Source organism: Pipistrellus kuhlii, unplaced genomic scaffold (assembly GCF_014108245.1).
Source record: "Pipistrellus kuhlii isolate mPipKuh1 unplaced genomic scaffold, mPipKuh1.p scaffold_m20_p_3, whole genome shotgun sequence".
Lineage (NCBI taxonomy): Eukaryota > Metazoa > Chordata > Mammalia > Chiroptera > Vespertilionidae > Pipistrellus > Pipistrellus kuhlii.
Window position 1 is genome coordinate 148435217 of NW_023425529.1, and position 24263 is coordinate 148459479.

Consider the following 24263-nt stretch of genomic DNA (forward strand, 5'->3'; position numbering starts at 1 on the left):
CTTCTCACACTGTTTTATTTTTTTGTTTTTAAAATTTTAAAAATATATATATTTTATTGATATTTTACAGAGAGGAAGAGAGAGGGATGATAGTTAGAAACATTGATGAGAGAGAAACATTGATCAGCTGCTTCCTACACACTGCCTACTGGGGATGTGCTCACAACCAAGGTACATGCCCTTGACTGGAATCAAACCTGAGACCTTTCAGTCCATGGGCCAATGCTCTATCCACTGAACCAAATTGGTCAGGGCTCTCACATTGTTTTATTTTCATTATCATTTGGTTTGAATTATATTCTAATTTTCCTTCTGACTTTTTTGTTAGATGTAGTTTAATTTTCAAATATGGGGTAGGGCAAATTAATTAGTTGTAATCAAAAGAGGTTACAACTATAATCCTACTTTTGCCCCATCCTGTATTTGATGATTTTCTAGGTATGTGATTATTATTTTTTAAAATATACCTTTATTGATTTTAGAGAGGGAGAGGGAGAGATAGAAGCATCAATGATGAGAGAAAATCATTGATTGGTTGCTTCTTGCAGACCCCCTACTGGGGACCTAGCCCACAACCCAGTTATGTGCCCTGACTGAGAATCAAACCATGACTTCCTGGTTCATAGGTCAGTACTCAACCACTAAGCAACATCGGCTGGGCCTGATTATTGGTTTCTAATTTAATTCCAGAGAACATACCTGTGTGATTTCTTTTCTTTTAAATTTATTTGATTTGTTTCGTTTAAAACTTATGTAGATTTGTGTTGTAGTTCCAACATATCTTGCTGAATGTCCTATGTACACTTGAAAATAATGTGTATTCTGCAATTGTAAGATGTAATGTTTTCTGTTAGTTTCCCCAACAGTTGCTGAAAGTTGTTAAAATCTTTTAATTACTTTTTTGGAAATTGTAAACTTTCCTATCTTCCCTTTAAATGTCCAATTTTTGTTTATACGTTTTGAAGCTCTGATATTAGCAGCCCACACATTTAAGACTTAAATTCCTGATGAACTTTTCTCCCACTCTCTTCCCTTATTAATTCCAGAAGAGAGTATTGCAATAATCTCAAAAAATTCTGAGGAAAAAATAATTTTTAACCTAGACTTTTATGTATAACAAACTATTAATTAGGGTAGTTTTAAATAATAATTTGGAATTTTCTTTTTCTTTTTAAATATATTTTATTGATTTTTTTACAGAGAGAAGGGAGAGAGATACAGAATAGAGAGTTAGAAACTTCGATGAGAGGTAGAGTAATCGATCAGCTGCCCCTTGCACGCCCGCTACTGGGGATGTGCCTGCAACCAAGGTACATGCCCTTGACTGGAATCGAACCCGGGACCTTTCAGTCTGCAGGCCAACGCTCCATCTACTGAGCCAAACCGGTTTCGGCTGGAATTTTCTTTTTAAGTTGTGGTATCTCCATGGAAAGCCTGCTGCTTAGTTGGGAGATGACTTTTTTTTTTTTTTTTTTTTTTTTTTAATGACAATTGTTCTGTTTCAATTTTCTGTATCTTTTGCATTGAGTTACTCTATGGAGTTTTCAAAAATTTATTTGTACAGAATTTAGCAAAGTCTCATTTTAATTTCTTCCATGATTATTTCTCATTTATTTTAGCTTTCTTTTCTTAATTAGAGGTATTTACAGATATTTCTCAATAAATAAGCTTTTGACTTTTCAGTCCTATTTTGTTTCATTAGTTTCTATTTTGTCCTCTAATTCACCTTTATTTTCTAACTTTGAATCATGATTACCTAGTTCATTTTTTTTCTTGTAATTCTTATTGAACCACTAAGGTTATAAAAAACACCTTGTGGGATGTCTTATGGGTTCTGAACAGTATTGTTTTCATCATTACTTTTTAGATATTTTGCAGGTTTTATTTTTATATTTTTTCTTTAAGAGTTGGTGAGTTAAAAAATTTTTTAGATGTGAAACTCCTTTTATTTTTTTACATTAATTTCTAGTATTATAACATTGTGATTGGAGAATATTTTTAGTACTCCTATCATTTGTAATTTATTACTGGTTTCTTTGTTTTTAATCTAAAATGACTGATTTCATGAATTATAGAGATTTGGAAAGAGGTGAACACTCTCGTTTCTAAGACAGTTTGACATATCACTCAAATCTACCTTATATTGTGGTCTTTCTTTTCTTGCCTTTTGTCCACTAGCTCTGTTATGAACAGAGAAGTCTCTCTCTACAAGTGAAGCCTCCCTAGTATCTTATTTCTGCTTCATAAATGTTGCTATTTTATTTTATGCAGATATTCCTTACGTGTCTCATTATGATGTCTAGCCTTTAGCATTATAAGTCCCCTTCTTCCCCTTTAATGTTTTTTACCTAAATTCTAATTATCTGATGTTAAGATTGTGAATCAAACTTACTTGCATTTGTTTGGTGAAACTTTGACCACACTTTTTTCCCCCCAACATTTTGGAATCACTTTGTTGTTTCAGGTATATCTCTTGCATAAAGTTGTGTTTTGATTTGTGATCCCATATGAAATTCTTTTAAATAGGTGAGTTAAACACATTTACACTTATTGATATGGCAGACATGTTTGGTCTGAATTCTGGCATTCTGTTTTGCTGAGAAATTTTGCTATTTGGCCTGTATCGTTTTGTATAATATTTTGATATCTAGGAAGTTTGTATTTTTCTTCTTAGTTATTTTTATAGTTTTGTTAACTTTGCTTTCTTCCTCTGGACAGTATTTATTAGTTTTCTGCAATGAGGAAGAATATTAGCATGTTTCTTCTTCATCTTTCCTTTTCCTCTACCATATAATGCTTGTTAGTGAATCTCTCTAGTATTTGCCTTTGACTTACCAGTAGTGATGTTTTCTGATTGCTCCAGCTGTAATTGGGGGAATTCATGAATTCTCCCATCTTTTGTTAGCTGTATCCCCCCTGCCTTGTCAGGGTATGCATTCTTCTTTAGTACTGAACTTCTTTCTGTTTTGTTTCAGTCTTGGTTCTATATTAAATATATTCCATGTGTGCCATCCCTCCTTTGGCTGTGGTTTCTCTAGACTCTTCTTGGTGAGTTCATTGCATAGTAGCTTCCTTGATGGGCTCCTGGGAAATTTTTTTTCCTGGTTTCTTCTACGTTCAAAGCTGTTTGTACCTTTTGTACTTGAAGGATGGCTTGGCTAGATAATAAAATTCTTGGTTCACAAATTTGCTGTATATTGGGTCGGCAGCTAAGTAATTGCGGATTTTTTAAAGAAAATCAAAGACAATTTTTTCATGGAACTAAATAACTTTATTCTGTAATGTATTGCCCATTTTGATCAATGACCTTTTGCCATCTTTCAGGCAGCATCATAATCCCACGTTCAAAAAACTTCTGGTTTTTATTAGCAAAAAACTGAATCAGGTACGATTTGACATCATCATCATTATTGAAATTTTTACCATTCAAGGAGTTTTGTAAAGATCGAAACAAAAAGTAATCAGATGGTGCAAGGTCAGGACTATATGGTGGATGTGGCAAAACATCCCAACCAAGCTCCATTAATTTTTGCCGAGTGACCAAAGATGTGTGTGGCCTTGCATTGTCATGATGGAATACAACACCTTTTCGATTTGTCAATTCGGGCCGCTTTTCTTCAAGTGCATTGTTTAATTTCATTAGTTGTTCAATGTAGACATCAGAATTGATCGTTCTGTTGGGTGGTAAGAGTTCAAAGTAGACAATTCCTTTGTAATCCCACCAAACTGATAACAAAACCTTCTTTTGATGAATATCAGCTTTTGATGTTGTTTGACTTGGTTCACCTGGCCTGCTCCACAATCTTTTCCGCTTGATATTGTTGTAAACAACCCATTTTTCATCGCCAGTTATCAGTCGTTTTAAAAATGGATAATTTTCATTACGTTTCTTTAGCAAATCGCAGCTGCTAATGCGTTGCGTTAACTGTGATTCTTTCAGTTCGTGAGAAACCCATGTATCGAGTTTTTGAACATAGCCAAGTTGTTTTAAGTGATTTTCAATGCATGTATGTGATACATGAAGCTTCTCTGCAATCTCATGTGTTGTACTGTGACAGTCCGAATTGATTATTGCTTTGATTAGGGCGTCATCAACTTCAACTGGACGACCAGAGCGTTTTTCATCTTTGAGTGAAAAATCACCAGAACGAAATTTGGCAAACCAATTTTGACACTGCCGTTCTTTTAAGGCTTCGTCACCATAAACAGCACATAACTTTTTATGAGCTTGCGATGCGTTTTTCCCTTTGCGGAAATAAAAAAGCAAAATATGACAAAAATGTTCCTTTTGATTTTCCATTTTTCAACGAACGCCAAACGAAAACTACAAAACAGATCAAAAAACTTTTTTTACTGATTAACAGCTGAATAGCCAACTATCAAATAACAAAATGTGTTTTACATTTGTACTACGTCTGCAAACCTAAAAATTCAACTGAAGCCATATATGTGTGAAACCCGCAATTACTTAGCTGCCGACCCAATATTTTAGTTATTTTTACATTCTTTCTGGGCACTGAATATTGCTATGGAAAATCTGGGTCCAGGATTTTGGTTTTGGTCTGGCCACCCAAAGAGCCCTTATCTTCCAAGTGTGTTACTTACACCAAGATATTACCTTAATGTTGATCATTCTCATCCTGTTTGCCCTGGTACCTAGTGTGCCCTTTGAATTATATAGGTTTATCTTTCATTTTAGAAAAGTTTTCTTAAATTTGATCTGAATTGTTTTGTTCTGTTCTATTAGTTTTCTGCTTCAAAGATTACTCTTTTCTTATCTGTAGCTACATTTTTTCCTCTCTGGTCTTTTTGAACTATTTCTATTTTGTTTTGTTGGGTCCTTAATTTTTCCTCATGTGCTCCTTATTTCATCTTCACTTCTGTGAGTTTTTATTGTATTTTATTTTTCTTGAGTGTTGACTACTGATATTTTTATCTCCCCCTTGTCTCTCTTTCCTGAGCACTTACTCTGCTTAGTGACTTATCCTTATTAGGGGTGATTGAGTTAAAATTTAAATATTCATGTCAGTATTTGCTCAGAATTTTCCTGTATTCTTTGGCTATTGTCCTGATGTGTGTTCATCAGGTAAGTTTCAGTGTTTTTTTCTTGTTTTAAAAATTAAATATCTGAATTGATGCTAAACAATATTACTCATCACAAAATATGTTATATTGCCCTTTTCTGTCTACCTGTGGGAAAGTCATTTGGAGGGTATGTGTGTAAGAGGGTGTTGGGGACAGGGCAGCCTTCTGTACTTAATTGCAATACTCTCTGCTTCACTGTTTCCACAGACATTCTGCTTCCTGCTAAAATGGCCTTTCTGTATAGCCATGCCCTCTCTGCTTCTCTGAACCAAACCGGGTCCAGGAGGTCGTCTGCTGCCAGTCCTGCTGCCCCTCTGCCCACTTCCTTTGCTACACCACAGGGGCATATCTTTTGCACTTCAGGGTGAGCCCCTCACCTTCAGAGCACAGTTTCTGAGTTTCCTGACATGTACTGCCCAGGGCTGTTATTCTCCCTCATCGCCGTCCCTTCTTTCCCCATCTTCTCTCTAGTAAGACCTCTGCCTTATCTTCACTCAGTCGGCTTTAGATGTCATGGATCTTGTAATAATCAGGGGTACAGGTTGTCACTTCAGGGAGAGCCATCCTCATAAATAATATTCTTGGCTGGCGTTTTCTGTGGTCTCTTGCCATTGGGCCTTTCTCACTATTTGCTTCCCCCTCTCATTTTAGATTTATGGCTGATTATTAGCTAATATTTGCAGCCCTTGTACAGTATGAATTGTTTGTTGAAAGCGCGGCTCTCCCCTGTACCCCTACCTGTTTGTTTTGTACGATATCCAGGATGAGAAAGTTGATGTTCCATGGGGCATATTTATATTGAAGGTGTGATATAACCTTGAGTATAGACTTTTAGGGCAAAATAGGAATGGAAGCTGAGGAGAGCTTTTCTGAAGCTATTACAGCTATTCAGGTGTGTCAGTGATAGACTTCTCAGTGGTAACTGTGGAAATGGTGAGTAGTAGTTAAATTCTGTTGAAGGGAAGCTGATTGAGGATTTGCTAATGGATTGGTGACATGAAAGAGAGAAGCCATTTGCAACTGCATGTTTGTTTTTCAAGTGCTTCTCTACTGGGGAGTCACTGCAGACTGCAAGGGGCAGAACTGCTCCCAGGAGGACTTCCCCTGCAGTGCTGCCATCTTGCCCTTATCAGGTGGAGTCCTTTGGTGTATTTAAATTCTGGACAGAACGACTTTTCCTTTGTTTGTTCTGGGTCTGCTGTGGAGGTCTCAAGTGCCTGCAGGCTCAGTTCTGCATCCTTCCTGGTCCCAGCAGCCACCTCAGGGGTCTTCCAGATGCACACCCTCCATTTTGCTTGGAGGCTGGGTCTTGAGGTTAATGCTGTATCTGCTCCACATAAAAAGGGATAAAAGGGAACGTCTGCTCTTGCTTGCTAAACTGAGGATCCTTGGCCTAATAGAACAGCCTCCAAATTTGACAGAACCTCTCAATGTGTATTCTTTCTACTTAGGTTAAATCACTATTAATATGATCCCATTTGCTTTCCCTCTTCCAAAAACTGATAAACATTTCTACTGTTTTCAGTGCTGCCATGGTTATGCTTTTTTTTTTTTTTTTTTAAATTTTAGTCAATTTGGTGGGATAGTGGGATAGAGGGCAGGCAAAGGCCTTTGCTTACTGCCTGCCATCTTGATCTGATTGTTTGCATTGCTCCTTAAGAATTGAGGAGAATATGGAAGAAAAAAAAAATTGGGAGGTATGTTTTATATTCAGATGTTAAAAACTGAATTGGCTAATATGTAATATACTAGGGGCCTGGTGCACGAAATTCATGCATGGGGAAAGGGGGTGTCTCTCAGCCCAGCCTGCACCCTCTCCAATCTGGGACCCCTTGAGGGATGTCCAATAGCCCGTTTAGGTCCAATCCCACCAAGATTGGGCCTAAATGGGCGGTTGGATATCCCTCTCACAAGCTAGGACTGCTGGCTCCCAACTGCTCGCCTGCCTCTGCCTGATTGCCCCTAACCACTTCTGCCTGCCAGCCTGATTGATGCCTAACTGATCCCTAGCTGGCCCGATTGCTCCTGTCTTCCTCTAACTGCACTCCCTAACTGGTCACCCCTAACTGTTCTCCCCTGCCAATCTGGTTGCCCCAAACTTCCCTCCCCTGCAGGCCTGGTCTTCCCCAACTGCCCTCCCCTATAGGCCTGGTCCCTGCCAACTGCCCTCCCTTGCAGGCCTGGGTCCCCCCACTGTCCTCCACTGCAGGCCTGGTCCCTCCCTCCAACTACCCTCTCATACAGGCCTAGTCCTCCCAACTATTCTCTCCTGAAGGCCTGGCCCCCCTGCAACAGCATGTACCGGTGTGTGTGTGTGTGGGGAGTGTCTCTTGGCCTGGCCTGTAGGGGTCATGTTGAAACAGGCTCTCCAACAACCCTGAAGGGTCCTGGACTGTGAGAGGGCAAAGGCCAGGCCAACGGACCCAACTGCCCCCCGCCTGCTGACCATCTTGTGATGGCCATCTTGTGTCCACATGGGGCAGCCATCTTGTGTGTTGGAGTGATAGTCAATTTGCATATTACTTTTATTAGGATAGGATACTGTTCATTTGGGTCCTTAGTATTTCTGTCTTACTCTACTTTTCACAGCTGCTAGTGTATGCCATATACGAAACTAGATGGCATTTAGTATTTTTTTTTTCCTCCAGGATTCCCTCAGAGAGTAGAAATCTGAAATACAATTAAAAATTATCTAGTTAATATCCATTGAAAGTCTTACATCATCTATATTAAGTTTAAGATAGGATATAGAAGACTACTTTGGGGAGATACTGTGAACACTTAATAATGCAAGCAAACATGTTTTAAGTGTAGAGTTTGTATAAGTAGCAAAATTGCATATATTGAAACATTTCCCCATGTATTAAATTCTTTCAAAGTAATTTTCTTACTGGGTTCTGCTATCAAGTGCTATGGGTATTAATTGCAGTTAAACTTTGCTGTTTATGATGGATTTATGTCTTAAATTGGAAAGATACTATGGATTGGGTGACTGGCATTTAATTTTTCATTAATACTTAATATGTTGAGGCAGGAATTAGGAGAAAAGCTTAAAGCAGCCCCCCTATGTTCGAGTTGGAGGGGGGGGCTTTGGGGGAGAGGTAAAGGTAATGTTGGTTCATTTTACTATGTAGTTCAGGGTTATAAATTTGAATATCTTTCTCATTTTAACCTTGCCCAAGTTTAAACCCCTTCCAGGATTATCTATCCTGGCAAGTTATCCAGAGAGTTGTCTTTTTCCACAATAAAATGCATTTCCATAAACACTAGAATTTGAAACCAACAATCTATTATTTGAGATGTCTTTCCAGGGAGAACACTGGGAAGAATTTGTGTGGGAGCTTCCCAAGACCACCCCCAGATTTGGTGATTCAGGAGAGGACAGTGGGACTCAGCATGTAGTTGTACTGAGACCAAGATTTATTCCAGGGAAAGGATACTAAGTGAGGTGAGCAGAGGGAAAGGCTCATGGGGCAGCATTCAGAGGGAACCAGGTGATAGATTCCAAGCGTCTGTAAAATCATACAGCACCAGCCAATTCCTCAACAAGTGTGAAGTGCTGTCTACCAGGGGGCTGCCTAGTTCATACCCAAATTCTAGCCTTTCAGGAGGAAATGAGACTTTTTGTGTGTGTGTGTGTGTGTGTGTGTTTTAAAAAAATATATATTTTATTGATTTTTTTTTACAGAGAGGAAAGGAGAGGGATAGAGAGTTAGAAACATCAGTGAAAGAGAATCATCGATCAGCTGCCTCTTGCACACTTCCTTCTGGGGATGTGCCCGCAACCCAAGTGCATGCCCTTGATCGGAATCGAACCTGGGACCTTTCAGTCCACAGGCTAACGCTCTATCCACTGAGCCAAACCGATTTCAGCAAAATGAGACGTTTTGTATACATCACAGTTTTATCAGGGAATGTTGGGAGCACTCCTGAAATCCGACTTTCCAGATGCTGCGGGGGCCCACCTTTCTAAGGACAGTCCTTTCTGCATGACATTAGGTATCCAGATAAATGCCTGTTTTAACTAATATTTTAACTAATCTAAAAGAAAGGATACAATATGCATTACCAGACCTTCCATACCAGGTCTGTAGATAGGTCTCTATTTTGATTGATACTTAAAAAAAAAAAAAATCAGGTTGTAATAGTTTGTGTTGAAATCTGTGGGTGACTTTGTGATTCTAACTGCTGATGGTTCCTCCTGCCCCCTTTCTAAGCCTCTAATTCTTCTGTACTGTGAACCCAGTATCTGAACAAGTAGACTTTCTTTGCCACTGTCTTGTTTTCCTGTGTAACAATCATTTTAATCTTACTGATGGTAAATTGCTTTGTTTCAAGTGCTGATGTTAAAGCATCTACAGGGCTAAAAGGTATGGGTAAGATAATGTGGGAGGGAAAGTATATAAACAGCAGTGAATTTTATTGAATGGGAGTAATAAGCTACTAAATTCTTCCTTAATTATGTTTTTTTGTAAGTTTGTGAACAAAATCAGTAAGGTTACCACTTCTTAAGCTCTTAGTAATGACAAAAGTGTGAAGTGATTGGGGATGGTGACTTCAATGTCAATTTTGCAGGATAAGTAAAGGTGTTATAAATTGTAATTTCTCTTAACAGCATTATCTTAAACATATTTTGACAGCTATTCAGGATTATGAAACTGCCCAGGAACACAATGAAAATGACCAGCAGATTCGGGAAGGTCTAGAGAAAGCACAAAGACTATTGAAACAGTCACAGAAAAGAGATTATTATAAAATCTTGGGAGTAAAAAGGTGAATTATTTAAAATTTGCATTTTTATTTTCAATCAACTGCTTTAAAGCTAATCATTGCTCCTCTTTCTCAGATTCCTTTCCTAATAGCCTAACATCATAAAACTATGTTGAATATATTACAGTTTTCTTTGATGATAGAGACTAGTAATGCAATAATGGAGAATTAGTAGTTGGTGACAAAGATATGACACTGAGGATGAATAGATCTTAGGCCTAGATTTCCTTTTAAAAAATATACTTTTTTTTTTTTTTTTCTTCATTTGAGAGAGGAAGGGAGAGAGGGAGAGAGAGAGATAGAAATATCAATGATGAGAGAGTCATTGCTCAGCTGCCTCCTGCATGCCCCACACTTGGGATCAAGCCTGCAATTTGGGTATTTACCCTGACTGGGAATCATACTGTGACCTCCTGGTTCATAGGTTGATGCTAAACAATGTAGCCACACTGGCTAGGCGAGGCCTATATTTCTAAAAAGTAATGTGTTAGGAGAGAGATTTTTTTTTTCTTTTTTTGAGGGGATAGGAAGGAGAGAGGGGATAGGGAAAAGAAAATGTATCTAGGCCTATAAATAAAGTGGCATTTTAAGAATCAACTTGTAGGTACTAAGATATTTAATTTAGCCAATATGTACTTTTGAATAAGACCACCTTCTTTGAATAAACATCATTCTTTTAGGTAATTGTTCTTATTAAGTAAACTCATCCAGAAGTTTTGGGTACTTCTTAACTAATGATTATTAATAAATTTTAATACCCCTCAGAAATGCCAAAAAGCAAGAAATCATTAAAGCATACCGAAAATTAGCAATGCAGTGGCACCCAGATAACTTCCAGAATGAAGAAGAAAAGAAAAAAGCTGAGAAAAAATTCATCGACATTGCAGCTGCTAAAGAGGTCCTCTCTGATCCAGGTAGCACTTGCCTTTAACATTTTTTATTCCCTTGAAATGGGTGAATCGGTGACGTGGCCTCCCGCTCCCATTGCCTGTCATAGAGGCAGTGTCGGAATGGACGGTAGGCAGCTCTGGGCTCACTTCATGGGCTGGTGACTAGTGCGGGCTCGACAGTTTCCTGCCCCGCAGACTCCGGGACCCACATATTCCTGGTGCAGTAAATGAAAAATTCTGACTTTGACATCTTTTTTTTCCCATCTGTGATAGGAAAGCACAACAGTGAGGGGATCTCTTAGGTTTCACCCAGTTTCATAGCTCAGGGATGAATTCTTCAAACCAAACGGACAGGAGCTCTATTAGGAAACCAGCTGGACTGTGCAGTGGTGGGAGAGAAGCTGCCTGCCAGTGTGTGCTCCCCAGGAATCTTGTCCTAATCAGATGTTCATTTGATTTACTGGCTGCTAAGTGTTCTTTAACACACGCTAAAATGGCCTGGGAAATAACAGTGAAAGAGCTAAAAATTTAGGTATTTTTGAACAACACTGACATTTCCAGAGGGAATTTAATGTTAAGTTAGTATCTACTGATTCTGTGCCTTTCCATGTCAGTGGGAGCAAAAGCTATGGCTTGAGCTAGACAAATTGAGGAAAAAAGTAGAAGGAAATCAAGTTGTATGCCCATTTGACAAATCTTTCTTGAACACCTCACTTATGCTATGCACCTGAAGAGAAACAGGTTTTTGTTCATTTATAATCAAGCATAGGAGACAGAGTGTACTTAATTAGGAGGCTACATACTGTGGTGGTTTTGTTCTGTTCTGCAGGGGAGGGTCTACCACCTCTCTGGAGTGCTTCTGTCCCCTTGCACAGTGCGCATGGGGGTGGCTGGAACTCATGGCAAGGGTTCAATCCCTTCAGCTCAGGCGGACCTTTTAGATTTAAATTTCACTTCAATTAAGCCAGCTGTGTTTTTTTGTTTGTTTGTTTTTTGTTTTTTCCCTCCGTAGCTGAGCACCCCGGGAGCTGGGACCAGCAGTCACTGAGGTGCCCATGGAGAAAACTGCATTTTTAGTTACTATGAGTTCCTTTTTTTTTTCTTTCTTGGTTCCCTTTTCTTAGCTTCAATTTTAAAAAAAATATTTTTATTAATTTTTTTACAGAGAGAAAGAAAGAGAGATAGAGAGCTAGAAACATCGATGAGAGAGAAATACTGACCAGCTGCCTCTTGCACACCCCCTACCGGGGATGTGCCCCCAACCAACGTACATGTACATGCCCCTGACCGGAATCGAACCTGGGACCTTTCAGTCTGCAGATCGACGCTCTACCACTGAGTCAAACCGGTTTCGGCCCCAATTCTTATTTTAAGGATGACGGCTTTTTCTAAACACTGAGGATGAGCTTGCTCCTGTGGGACTTTCCTCAGGACTGACAGGCACAGCCTTGGAGGTGGCCTCGTTCCCCTCATGTCTGAGGAACTCAGATTGAACAGTGAGGCTTTAGAATTGTTGGGCTCATCAACAATGAGCTGTTTTGGAGGCACTTTCTCTGCAATTATTTTTTCCAGAGAAGCATCTCCTTGGGTAGCTTCTTGTGAGGAGTGAAGCTTTAGGGGCCTGTTTTCAATGATACCATTTTCAACCCTGGCCCTCACCCCCCTCTCTATGACTGGTGTTTCTCTAGTCTGTTTTCCTGAGACCAAACCTCTGATCTAGGAGAGCCTATTTTTTGAGTGTCAGGCATACCTGTTTTAATAACTGAAAAGTAAGTAGGTAGTCCCTCAGTCCACCCCCGCCTCCACATCTTAGTCCATACCTGAGTCTTAGTCTGTTGGTTTCTTTTCTAGAAATGAGGAAGAAGTTTGATGATGGAGAAGACCCCCTTGATGCAGAGAGCCAACAAGGAGGTGGTGGCAACCCTTTCCACAGAAGCTGGAACTCATGGCAAGGGTTCAATCCCTTCAGCTCAGGCGGACCTTTTAGATTTAAATTCCACTTCAATTAAGCCAGCTGTGTTTTTGTTTTTTTTTCTCTTATTCCTTAAATTTTTTTAAAGATTAAAAACAAACCTTGTTCCAGGATACTAAAGAAAAAAAAAATTCAAATATTTTAGTTTGTCCATGACCAAAGAATTGTTTTAATAAGAAAAATCTGTTCTTCTCCATTTTAGACTTGAGGTGGATGGGTTTGTTATGGCCGGGAGCTGAGAAATGGTTCTGAGGCAGGCTCACCGGGTCTGTTTTCCTATGCTGCAGCATGTAGAAATGGTTTTCTTCACAGCCCTGCATAGTATGTCAGTGCCTATATGAAGAAGAAGGAGCTGTACGTAACCTTCATGAGAATGGGTTATATTTCAGTATTCGTAAAGAGAATATTAACATTTAGAGCTATTGATTCTTAGGGACAATTTTGTTTAGATTTTGGTCAATACAGTCACTTGCAAATATCTGTTAAATTACAGAGCCTCCTTTAATCCGCATGCATGTCCATCTCCCACCAGCATGAACATGGCTGACTCTGGGGAGGAAGGGACTAGAGCTCCTGCTAGAGAACCTGTTACCCAGTGGCAGTCAGTGTAGCCAGGGTTAGACTTCGGATTGATGGTAAGCATATACTTTGTATTGTATTGCTGAGTATCTCTGCAAGAGAATACTAAAAACACCGCAATAGAATTAATTATAAAACCTATGGGCCTTTTGTTTAACATGACACATAATAGATTAACTTAAAAGTTATGCATAAATAAGTTCAGAGAAGACAGCAGTGCTTTTATGTAAAAAAATTTGCTGAGATGCAGAGTGAACTGCTTCAACAACTGAAATTGAGAGTTAAACCTATCCAATAACAGGTTTAACTATAAAGTTGCTCAGTTAACATCAACAGAATGCCCTCTTGCCCACCTTTAATACATACAGTGGGGCAGGCTCTCTTACCTCCTGGCTGACCCTCTTGTTCTGTAGTAATGCCCAAGTGGGGCCTGTTTCAAGTGGGCTGAAACAGCAGACCCGTTCCTTTACCTGCCTAAAAAAAATAAAAATAAAAAAACAGGCTTACAGATCTAGTCAGCTCTGGCTATATTTCCACTATTAAGATGGGCATCTCTTCTTGGGATTCCTTCTTCTTAACTTTGAAGAAATGAACTATTCAATCTTTGTTTTTGATAATTGATAATTTTTTCCTCTAAAAAAATGAGTGTTACTTTAATCAAAAATATTAAACATTTATGGGACTATTGATACTGCATTTAAAATCTAGGAGAATTACTTTAGATAAGAATTAGTACCTTTACTCTGGAAAGGTTTTTCTATTTGCCTCAAAGCATGTTGAAGCATTTTAAGCAATACAATACTGATACTGTTTTTATGAAATCAAGCATTTTACTTTTAGTTCTAGAAGGCATCCTGACCAATAATGTCCACAATGGGCAAGCACAAATCATTTTCTTCCACAGTCACCCTGAAACATATGTGGAAAAATTTTCTTAACTGGGAGACAAAAATCACATAGTTGAGTTGGGTAAAACACGTTGTGCTTTTTGCATCTATTTAGAAGTCTATTTTTTACCAATAAACTTAACAATGCATTTTGAAAACTAGTGAACATCTTTCAGCTTTCATTTTGTTTTAATGTCTCAAAATTCAAGTTAATGTAATCACATTACTTAATTATATCAGAGATTTTTTTCAATCTGGTTCTTTCGTACATGATGTCACTGTGACCTCTTTGATATCTAGCAATGGTCTCTACTTTCAAGAAAAGGATTTTCACACACATGAGAACAAAAGGAATGTCCAATTACTTGCCCTTCTATTCAGAGGAGAGGATGAAAAGTCCGGAGGGTTGAGAACTGGGCCACATGGGAAATGTATCTGGGACACAGGTTACCTCGCTGCCTGCCAATTGCTGCCCAGAAGGTTGTTTACATTGTTTTTTCTCCAATGTAATAACTTGTAATAACTGTAATTCCTGTTTATAAAGTCTTACCCTGGACTTAATTTAGTCACCGTACTGAAATGTACAGAGTTACTTGCCTGTTTTCAGTGAAGAGAGTAAAATCTGTGATGCCAAGTGCCAATGCCACTGAGAGAAACTAATTCTTTGGAATTTGTTTTGCTGACTAATGAAGAAAACCATGACCTTTACATTCCGCCTGGATGGGCACCAGCAGTCTCTGGCATCCACCTGAAGGGAAAGACGGTCACTTGATGTCTCCTTACGTGACTGAGGAAAACGTGGGTGTGTAGAGGACAGCGAGTCTCTGCTGGCCTGAGGATGGCTGTGCAATGGAAGGCGATGACTGAGGAAGCATTCGACTGGTTTGGGGCTACTTGCACTTACCTTTCGAGTCTCTTTGGAGACGGCAGTGCCCAGTAACCTTCATGGCTCTTTCTGGGAAAGTGAATGCCGAGGGGCACATCACCTCACCTGTATTGTATTCCCTTCTTAACGCCTCCCTTTGGAGAGCTCCACAAGTGAAGTATTTCTGGTCTGTGCATTGTGGATCTTTTCCACAGCAGCAAGTATTAAACACATCAGCCTATAAAATGTGAGGGAGTTCTGAAAAGAGAATAAATTAATTTATTGCCCACTTCTGAAAGTTCGTGCTTTCTTACCATGGATAAATGAAAACTGGGGAACAACTTTAATAGTTGACTGATGTGAATTGGATATAACTACTAATTTTAAAATGTCTTTCTCTTTAGTATTAAAAATTTATTCTAAATATCAATATGGAAACAGAACTTTTTTGGGACTTTGATAATAAAATGCAAACAATCCACTAAATTTTAAAGAGAAAGATACTGATAACTGAGTAGGAAAAAAGTTAACAGAATCACAATTTAAAATTGGCATAATTTTCTATTCATGGTGGAAAATGAGATTCACCTTTTAAAGGCATGAAGCTGGTAAAAAATTGTGAGGTTTACCATGAAAAAAAAAATGCATGAGATGCCTAAGTTAAAAATGGTTCCTCAGGTATTTGTTAGAGCCGACTGCCTTAAAAGTACAGGGCACTGGTGACAGGCCTTGCAAAGGGTTTTTGTTGAGCAACATCAATAGTATAACCTAGAGAGATCCATGCAACTTTGTTGAACGTAATTTCCTTTTCCATATTTATAAAGTAAGGAAGAAAGAAGGCAAATGCTAATCTGTCAGTGCATTATATCCTTATTCTAAATCAGATTATTTCTTTTTAAAGTAGCAGAGTTTATGCTGTAATTGCAAATGATGTTAATAGGTGGGGATACTTTTTTATTTTTATGAATGATCTCATTTGCTGAATGATTTAAGAGTAAAATTAGCCACCGAGTGGCTTGTGTATAGTTAACAGGTTTTGTTGCAATCATCTGTGGTTGAACCTCTTACCTGCAGTGGAAAGCAGAGTGTGGAGAGTGTAAAAGCTGGAGATGTTTGGGGTTAAAATAGTACTCCTGTACGGCTGTATACTAGGTTTTGAATGAGAACACTTAGTAACTTAATCCATCTCAGTTTAGTGTTTTAATAAAAACTGAAAATTAATTGAAATGGGTCTCAGACATGTCTATACATATGGGTACTATTTTTATGCCCTTGTATTTTCACATTTAATAAAAATATTTATGGTCAAAATCAGTACATTTTTGCTTTTGATTAATTTTTAGTCTTTTGGAGAAGTCTATTTTCCCACTTTATTTCACACATTATCAGTGATTACAAGGACTCCTGAACACAAGCTAAGGAAAATCAGAGCACCAAATGCAGAAATGGCTAAAATCTCTTAATTTCAAAAAGTCAAATGGATGGTTCTTCAACTTAAAATCTCTTAAATTGACTTTGAAGACTTACCCTTTTATTCTATAACTAGAGGCCTGATGCACGGAATTTGTGCAAGAGTAGGCCTTCCTTCTCCCGGCTGCTGGCACCAGCTTCCCTCCGGCACCCGGACCTGGGCTTCCCTCACAGCCCCCACTTCACCTGAAAGGATGTCTAGTCTAATTAGCATATTATGCTTTTTTATAGATTTGTACATTTCTATTATAAAGTCTTTAAAGGGATAGTAGGGATACACTGTTAATCAAATTTCTAGCAACAAAAGCTTTCTTAACTCTATATTCTGCATACCCTAAAACTAAAGGACAGCTAGGATACTTATATAGACCTTTCCCAGGAAGCTCAAAGTTTGCAAATTCTTAATCATATTTTTGCAATATATGAACCACTTGCCCTAGTCTGAAGACAATAAGGGCTTCCAGGAGTGCAAAGAGGAAGTTCCCTGTAGAATATTTATAAATCTAGATTTTCAGATATAAGGTATCATTTATGTGGAAATGAGACATGTAAATTTAGCCACTCAACTCACAAGACAAGCTGGAGGGAGCCATCAAGTCTTTATATTCTGCAATTTTAGCTTCTGCTCTATGAAATACAGACTCTACCAAATTGGACGTGATAGTAATAAGCATGGGAATCAGGTGTCTGCCTAGCCCATCCTTTCCACAGGATTCTTACAAAAGTGGAAACGGGCTGACAATAAAGGAAAACAAAGTAACATCTTGCAATTGGGGCTTCTGCTTAAAACACTAAACCATGAACTCAGAATTTCTTACCTCTCATCAAGCTCAGATGTTACTCCTGACTCCAAAGAGGAATGAGCCAGGTAGTACATGGAGTTGGTCACCTCAGGCCAAGTTACCCATGAGGTCTTTGATAGCATCCCTTTGGATCCCTGGAAACCACAGGAACATTCTAGTTCCATTAGGGAGCCATTTCTGGAACACCCCATTTTATCATAGACAAATACAAACACATAACAAAGGGAGGGTGACCAGGAAAGGGAGAAGTCTTGTGATCTCTTATTAACAATGAATGAAACTACTGGGACCAGAGAACTTATTTGCAAATACCCTGGGCTGGACTGTCAGAGAAGAACTAGACTTGTTTAGAAGCACTCAAAGGAGCAAGAGTAGAAATTGCCAATAGAGCTCTTCCACAGGAGGCCTGCACGCCGCCGCCATGTCTCTAGTGATTCCTGAGAAGTTCCAGCACATTTTGCGAGTACTCAACACCAATATCGATGGGCGGCGGAAAATAGCCTTTGCCATCACTGCAATTAAGGGTGTGGGGCGAAGGTATGCTCACGTGGTGCTGAGGAAAGCAGACATCGACCTCACCAAGAGGGCAGGAGAGCTCACGGAGGATGAGGTGGAGCGTGTCATCACCATTATGCAGAACCCACGCCAGTACAAGATTCCAGACTGGTTCTTGAACAGACAGAAGGATGTAAAAGACGGGAAATACAGCCAGGTCCTGGCCAATGGTCTGGACAACAAGCTTCGTGAGGACCTGGAGCGGCTGAAGAAAATTCGGGCCCACAGAGGGCTGCGCCACTTCTGGGGTCTTCGAGTTCGAGGCCAGCACACCAAGACCACAGGCCGCCGGGGTCGCACTGTGGGTGTGTCCAAGAAGAAATAGTCTGTAGGCCTCGTCTGTTAATAAATAGTTTATACACCTCTGAAAAAAAAAAAAAAAAAAAAAAAAAAAGAAATTGCCAATAGACAGCTCTGGCTCACTGGGGACCTAACTATACAGAATTGTCCAAAGATGGACTGCCCTGTCTCTATCAGCCTGGAGGGTTCAGAGATGGCCTGAGCCTCTACTTGACAAGACCTTGTAAGGGGGTCTGGCACACTGGTTGGGGGCTAAATTCTGCTGGATGTTCCCCAAACTTCACCTATCAACAGAATCATCTGGGAGCTTTTTAAAACAATCATGATTTCCCATGCTCACCTCTGCCCTATTACATTAGTCTCTTCAGGGGATGGGGTTCTAATGACATTGAACTCTCATCCAGTCCCCAAATCCCATGATTCTAGAATAGTTGGATATTTTTTGAACACTGACTATACCTATTCTATTAATACAGAAAACAAAGTTTACATTCTTAGTTTCTATAAAAGTAGTTCTTATTAAAAAAAAATAATGCACATGCCCCATAAGCCCATAAATATCATTTTATGAAGTAAAAATTAGAAATAGTAAAAAAAATACAAATAGAGCATAAGATTAAAACATATAATTTAAGCCCTAACCGGTTTGGCTCAGTGGATAGAGCGTCAGTCTGTGGACTCAAGGGTCCCAGGTTAGATTCCTGTCAAGGGCACATCCCCAGTAGGGAGTGCAGGAAGCAGCTCATCGATGTTTCTAACTCTCTATCCCTCTCCCTTCCTCTCTGTAAAAAATCAATGAAATACATTAAAAAAACCAAACAAAAACACAATTTAAGATAAAGTAACATTATAGTGCAACACTATTGTACCTTCCATTTTACAACAGATAAGGTATAAACTGGATTACTTTTTTTTTTTTAATTCAGAGATAACCATGCATCCCTTTCCTCTACTTTTAAATGCATTTTGTGAATAAGAAAATATAAATGCACACAGAGCTGAAATACACAAAAATGTAGATGGTTTGGTAAATCCCCAATAGACAGACATGTTTTTTACTGGGTCACCTGGCAAAATACCACTTTGGTAAAATCAGTGTTTTAAGCAATTAGGAAAAAGGAATAAACTTAGAATTAAATACTCAGTGGTCATTTCTTATATAACTTAAATTTATTCAATAATTAAGTACATGTATTTTTAAATAATATTTACAAAATTGAGGAATATGTCACTGATCTTTAATGAACCTTCCAAAAGTCTTAGCAGTAGTTCAACACCTTCCCAGCAGATGGCAGATTTCTTGTCACTCTTTCATCTTCTTTCTCATAAAAGCCAGTGCTAGAGTTCATCATGTGTCAAAACTGTAGGGGAGGAAAGTTTCTTTCTTGAAATCTTAAATATCAAATTAGTTTAAACCTCTCTGATGTCTGATAGAGAAAAAGCACAGGTGCTGACTGAGGATCCTTCTGTTAATTTAGTATCTATTTGGTTCAATTATGTGACATGAGAACAGCTCTCTGTACATTATGGTATCGGTTAGATTGTACTGTATCATGACTACTTACCTTTGCCCCTCCTAGAAGTGAGCTCCCAGTAGTCTAGGAGGACAAGAACTATGCCTTATTTATCTCTTATTTCTAGGACCTAGCACCCAGCCTGGCAAGGAGGCCATGAAATATACTACCGTGTTTCCCCGAAAATAAGACCTAGCGCATGGAAAGATAAGACATCCCCTGAAAATAAGCGCAACTTTGGGAGAAAAAATTAATATAAGACACTGTCTTATTTTCGGGGAAACAGGGTAGTAGAATATTTCCTGCTATCACTTGCAAAAAGTATTAGTGTAATGAACAACAAAGAGCAAAAGACATACATGGTATTCTATGATGGGAGGAGAGAGCATTCAAATATAGACACAAGTACCATACAAATGTGAGAACAGTGAAGACTTTTAGAGACAAAAAATGGGTTCTTTTTTTCTGCATCACTGAACTGTCACATCACATACTAATTGATTTAAGAACACTGAGAATTCAAAATGATATTTTCAGGTAGAAATTAAAATACAAATTAAATGTATTCTATACCACAATTCAAGATGGAAGACTATGTTTATATCTTCACTAAATTCCACTTTATCTTTTTATTTTTTATAAAATATATTTTTATTGATTTTAGAGAGTAGGGGAGAGGGAGAGAATCATTGATCAGCTGCATCCTGTACATTCCCTAATGGGTATCAAACCTGCAACCCATACAGGGGCCCTTGACCAAAATTGAGCCCAGGAACCTTCAGTCCACAGGCTGACTCTCTATTTTATGAGGCAAACCAGCTAGGGCCACTAAATTCGACTTTAAAGATAATCCCATCTAATAAAATAATAATATGCAAATTGACTGTCACTCCAACACACAAGATGGCTGCCCCATGTGGTCAAAGATGGCCACCCGCATGTGGACACAAGATGGCCGGCAGGGGAGGGCAGTTGTGGGCTATCAGGTCTGCAGAGTAGGGCAGTTAGGGATGACCAGGTTGGCAGAGGAGGACAGATGGGGATGACCAGGCCTGCAGGGGAGAATAGTTGGGGGGAACCCAGGCTTGCAAGGGAGGGCAGTTGGGGAGGACCAGGATTGCAGGGAGGACAGTTAGGGGTGACTGGGCCAGCAAGGGGGGGGGGCAGTTGGGGGCAACTAGGACTGCAGGGGAGGGCAGTTGGGCAGGACCAGGCCTGCAGGGGAGGGCAGTTAGGGGGGACCAGGCCTGCAAGGTAAGGCAATTGGGGGTAACCAGGCCAGCAGGGAAGGGCAGTTGGGGGTGACCAAGCCTGCAGGGGAGGGCAGTTAGGGGCAACCAGGCTGGCAGGGGAGGGCAGTTAGGGGCAATTGGGCCAGCATTGGAGCAATTAGGTGTTGATCAGGCTGGCAGGGCAGTGGTTAGGGGGTGATCAGATTGGCAGGCAGAAGTGGTTAGGGGCAATCATAAAGGCAGGCAGGTGAGCAGTTGGAAGCCAGTAGTCCTGGAATGTGAGAGGGATGTCCAACTGCCTGTTTAAACGGGCAGTAGGACATCCCATGAGGGGTCCCAGATTGGAGAGGGTGCAGGCTGGGCTGAGGCATAACCCCCTCCCCCACCTTGTGCACGAATTTTGTGAACCAGGCCGCTAGTAAAAAAATATAAAAGGGAAGGAAGGAAGTGGTTATGAAACATTGGAGCAGAATTTTTAATGAATTTCTAAAAATGGAAAAGAGAGCAGTATGCAGCTGAATACATAAGCACACAGCTGAGATGTGGTGGTGTTCCTGACAGTGGAAACCAGGTGAGCCTCCTAAAAGAAACGCTGGTGGGGACTGAGCAAGACAGAAGCAATTAACTGAAGGACTGGTCTGGAGTATCTGAGCTGGCTGCTCCCCTTCCATCCTACTGCATACCGGAGGAAATCTGACAGCCTGCTTGTTCCAAGAGATAAAGTAGAAGACTTTTTGTTGTTATTAATCCTTACCCAAAGATATTTTTCCCATTGATTTTTAGTGAGAATGGAAGGGAGAGAAGACAAGGGAGGGAAGGAGAAAGGAGAAAGGAAGAGAGAAATCAATGTGAGAAAGACATATTAATTGGTTGCCTCCCACACATGCCCCATTCAGGGCCCGGGATTGAACCTGCAACCCAGATATATGCCCTTGACCAGGAATCAAACTCTTGGCGCATGGGCCAAGGCTTTAACCACTGAACAACACCAACCAGGGCTAGAAGACTATTCTTTTTTTTTTTTTTTTCCAAAATATACTTTTTTATTGATTTTTTATAAAGAGGAAGGGAGAGGGATAGAAAGTTAGAAACATTGATGAGAGAGAAACAGCAATCAGCTGCCTCCTGCACGCTCCCTACTAGGGATGTGCCCACAACTAAGGTACATGCCCTTGACCAGAATCGAACCAGGGACCCTTCAGTCCGCAGGCCGATGCTCTATCCATTGAGCCAAACTTGTTTTGCCTATTGTAAGTTTTTATACAGCTAGTACATGATGTTTAAATAAGTGTTCATGTGTCAACATCCTCATTAATGCTGGATATTTTGATCCTTTAACTCTTTTCAGTTTGATAAGAGAAACATTTGATTCAGTTTTGTGCACTTGTAATTATGTAAATTTTCCTTCCTTCCTTCCTTCCTTCCTTCCTTCCTTCCTTCCTTCCTTCCTTCCTTCCTTCCTTCCTTCCTTCCTTCCTTCCCTCCCTCCCTCCCTCCCTCCTTCCTTCCTTTTTTTGCTTACTTTCCTTCTTTTCTACTATCCTTTGATTTATTTATCTTTCTCTCCCTTTAAAAAGTTATACCACTTACAGAATAATATAACTTTTGAACTTAAACAGATTATTAAAAATACATGGGTATGTTTTAAATACGAAATATCTCAGACAACACATTAGTTTTGTTAAGGAAAACACAAAATCAAGATGAAACAATTTCATACTTATGTAAGGAAATTTATATATAAACATTTATATATTAAAAATAAAACTGAGGAAAACAAAAATTATATTTTGAACTACTAGGAAGAATTATTGTGATGGTAACAAATATAACATGGGGGAAAGTCTCTTAACATACTGACTGAAAAAGCTCAATGCTTTTCTTCTTTTCAATCCTCACCCAAGGATATGTTTTTATGGATGTCAATGAGAGAGGGAGGGTTAGAGGGAGAAACACTGATGTGAGAGAAACATCAATTGGTTGCCTCCCATGTGTCACCTGATTGGAAATTGAACCTGCAACCTTTTGGGTGTATGGGACAATGCTCTGAACAACTGAGCCACCAGGCCAGGGCCTTAGTGCTGTTTTTATAAAAAGGAGTAAAGAACAAAGGGGAGACAGACACTGGCAAGGAGAGGGAATTATGAGGCTTAAAAGAATATTCAGCACACATCTGGTGAAGGTTTATGTAGGATGATTAAATGCCAAGGTAACCATAGTTTTTTAAATCTAAGAAATGGAAGCAGATCTAATTCAGTCACCCTCCAGCCAATGAATAAGCTACTAGAATCAGGAACACGTGGGGAAACCTCTATTTTCTGAGGTTAAATTTGGGAGAGAGAAGATAATATTCTTAGTTAGCTATGTAAGACTTTTATTAAACTTCAGAGGTTGGATTTTCATATTTGGAAGATTCAGTGTGATCTTAAAAGATTAACTTAAAAAATTTTTTTTTATGTTTACCTCTATCTCATGTCAGGAGATGACTTGTATACTATGCATCTATGTGGTACAGATTATATGAATTGAAGCTATATCCATGGGGGAATAGATTCTCTGTCCATATATTTTTAAAAAAATGTTTTTTTATTTTTATTTTAGAGAGCGAGGAAAAGGAGAGGGAGTAAGGGATAGAAATATCAATCAAACATCAACCAGCTGCCTCCTGCACAACCCCCATTGGGGATTGAGCCTGCAATCCAGGCATGGGCCCTGACCAGGAATTGAACCAGTGACCTCCTGGTACATGGGATGTCACTCAACCACTGTCACACTTGCCAGACTTTATCCATATTTTAAATTTGTGAGCTTAGTCCACATAAAAATATTCTTAATTATGTCATAGACTTTCTTAGAGAAATTCTGACCCAATCACTTGATAGCTTCACTATAAAATATATAATCTATTCTAGTTTCATTTAATGCAATGTGTGGTGCAGGTGCCACCACAGAATGATTACTTACTTGCATTTTTCTTCTTGTTTTCAAGGTGATCTAGTAATTGTCGTATCTCAGTATCATACTCCACCCATTCTGGGACAATCCTGGCAGCAGCTTTCAGTTTGGGTTCCTTTGTTTTGGGATTATTGCACTGAAAGTTTAAATAAAGTTTTGTTAATAAAAAACCATACTCCTGAAACAGAAAGGAAATACTTGAGGACTCTGCTGTGTCACTGGAGCAAACAAAATGCATTTTATAAGGAGCAGAGTCCTAAGTCCTATGTCCTTGAAATACTGGAATTCATTTAATGAACAGGAACAAGTGAAATGACAGGCCTTAGTTTCTGAAAGCAGTAAGTATTCAATGCAAATACTTCAATCAAAAAAATTTAAAAAATTGT

General features: G+C 39.2%; 3 protein-coding genes across 4 annotated transcripts in view; 2 read left to right on the plus strand and 1 right to left on the minus strand.

Moving 5' to 3' along the window:
• The window catches only part of DNAJC3 (DnaJ heat shock protein family (Hsp40) member C3), a 59493-nt gene extending 46710 nt beyond the window's left edge, over positions 1 to 12783 (plus strand). For both annotated transcript variants that reach the window (XM_036458876.2, XM_036458877.2), the window contains 3 exons: positions 9726 to 9858; positions 10621 to 10769; positions 12597 to 12783. In XM_036458876.2, coding sequence (XP_036314769.1) covers positions 9726 to 9858; positions 10621 to 10769; positions 12597 to 12754 — 440 coding nt within the window. In that variant the 3' untranslated portion in view covers positions 12755 to 12783. The remainder of the gene's footprint in view (positions 1 to 9725; positions 9859 to 10620; positions 10770 to 12596) is intronic.
• A 4909-nt stretch (positions 12784 to 17692) lies between these two features.
• Positions 17693 to 18240, plus strand: LOC118730735 (40S ribosomal protein S18). The gene has a single exon (XM_036458878.2). It carries the CDS (start codon positions 17743 to 17745, stop codon positions 18199 to 18201), a length of 459 nt encoding a protein of 152 aa, XP_036314771.1. The 5' UTR covers positions 17693 to 17742; the 3' UTR covers positions 18202 to 18240.
• Positions 18241 to 19309: 1069 nt separating this feature from the next.
• UGGT2 (UDP-glucose glycoprotein glucosyltransferase 2) overlaps positions 19310 to 24263 on the minus strand; it is a 145272-nt gene continuing 140318 nt past the window's right edge. Inside the window, exons 38-39 of the mRNA XM_036458874.2 lie at positions 23887 to 24013; positions 19310 to 19537 (exon numbers count right to left, since the gene is read on the minus strand). Coding sequence (XP_036314767.1) covers positions 19515 to 19537; positions 23887 to 24013 — 150 coding nt within the window. The 3' untranslated portion in view covers positions 19310 to 19514. The remainder of the gene's footprint in view (positions 19538 to 23886; positions 24014 to 24263) is intronic.

What these genes read in the sequence shown, in the direction of transcription:
- LOC118730735 (XM_036458878.2), top strand. Translation starts at nt 17,743, where the DNA reads ATGTCTCTAGTGATTCCTGAGAAGTTCCAGCACATTTTGCGAGTACTC.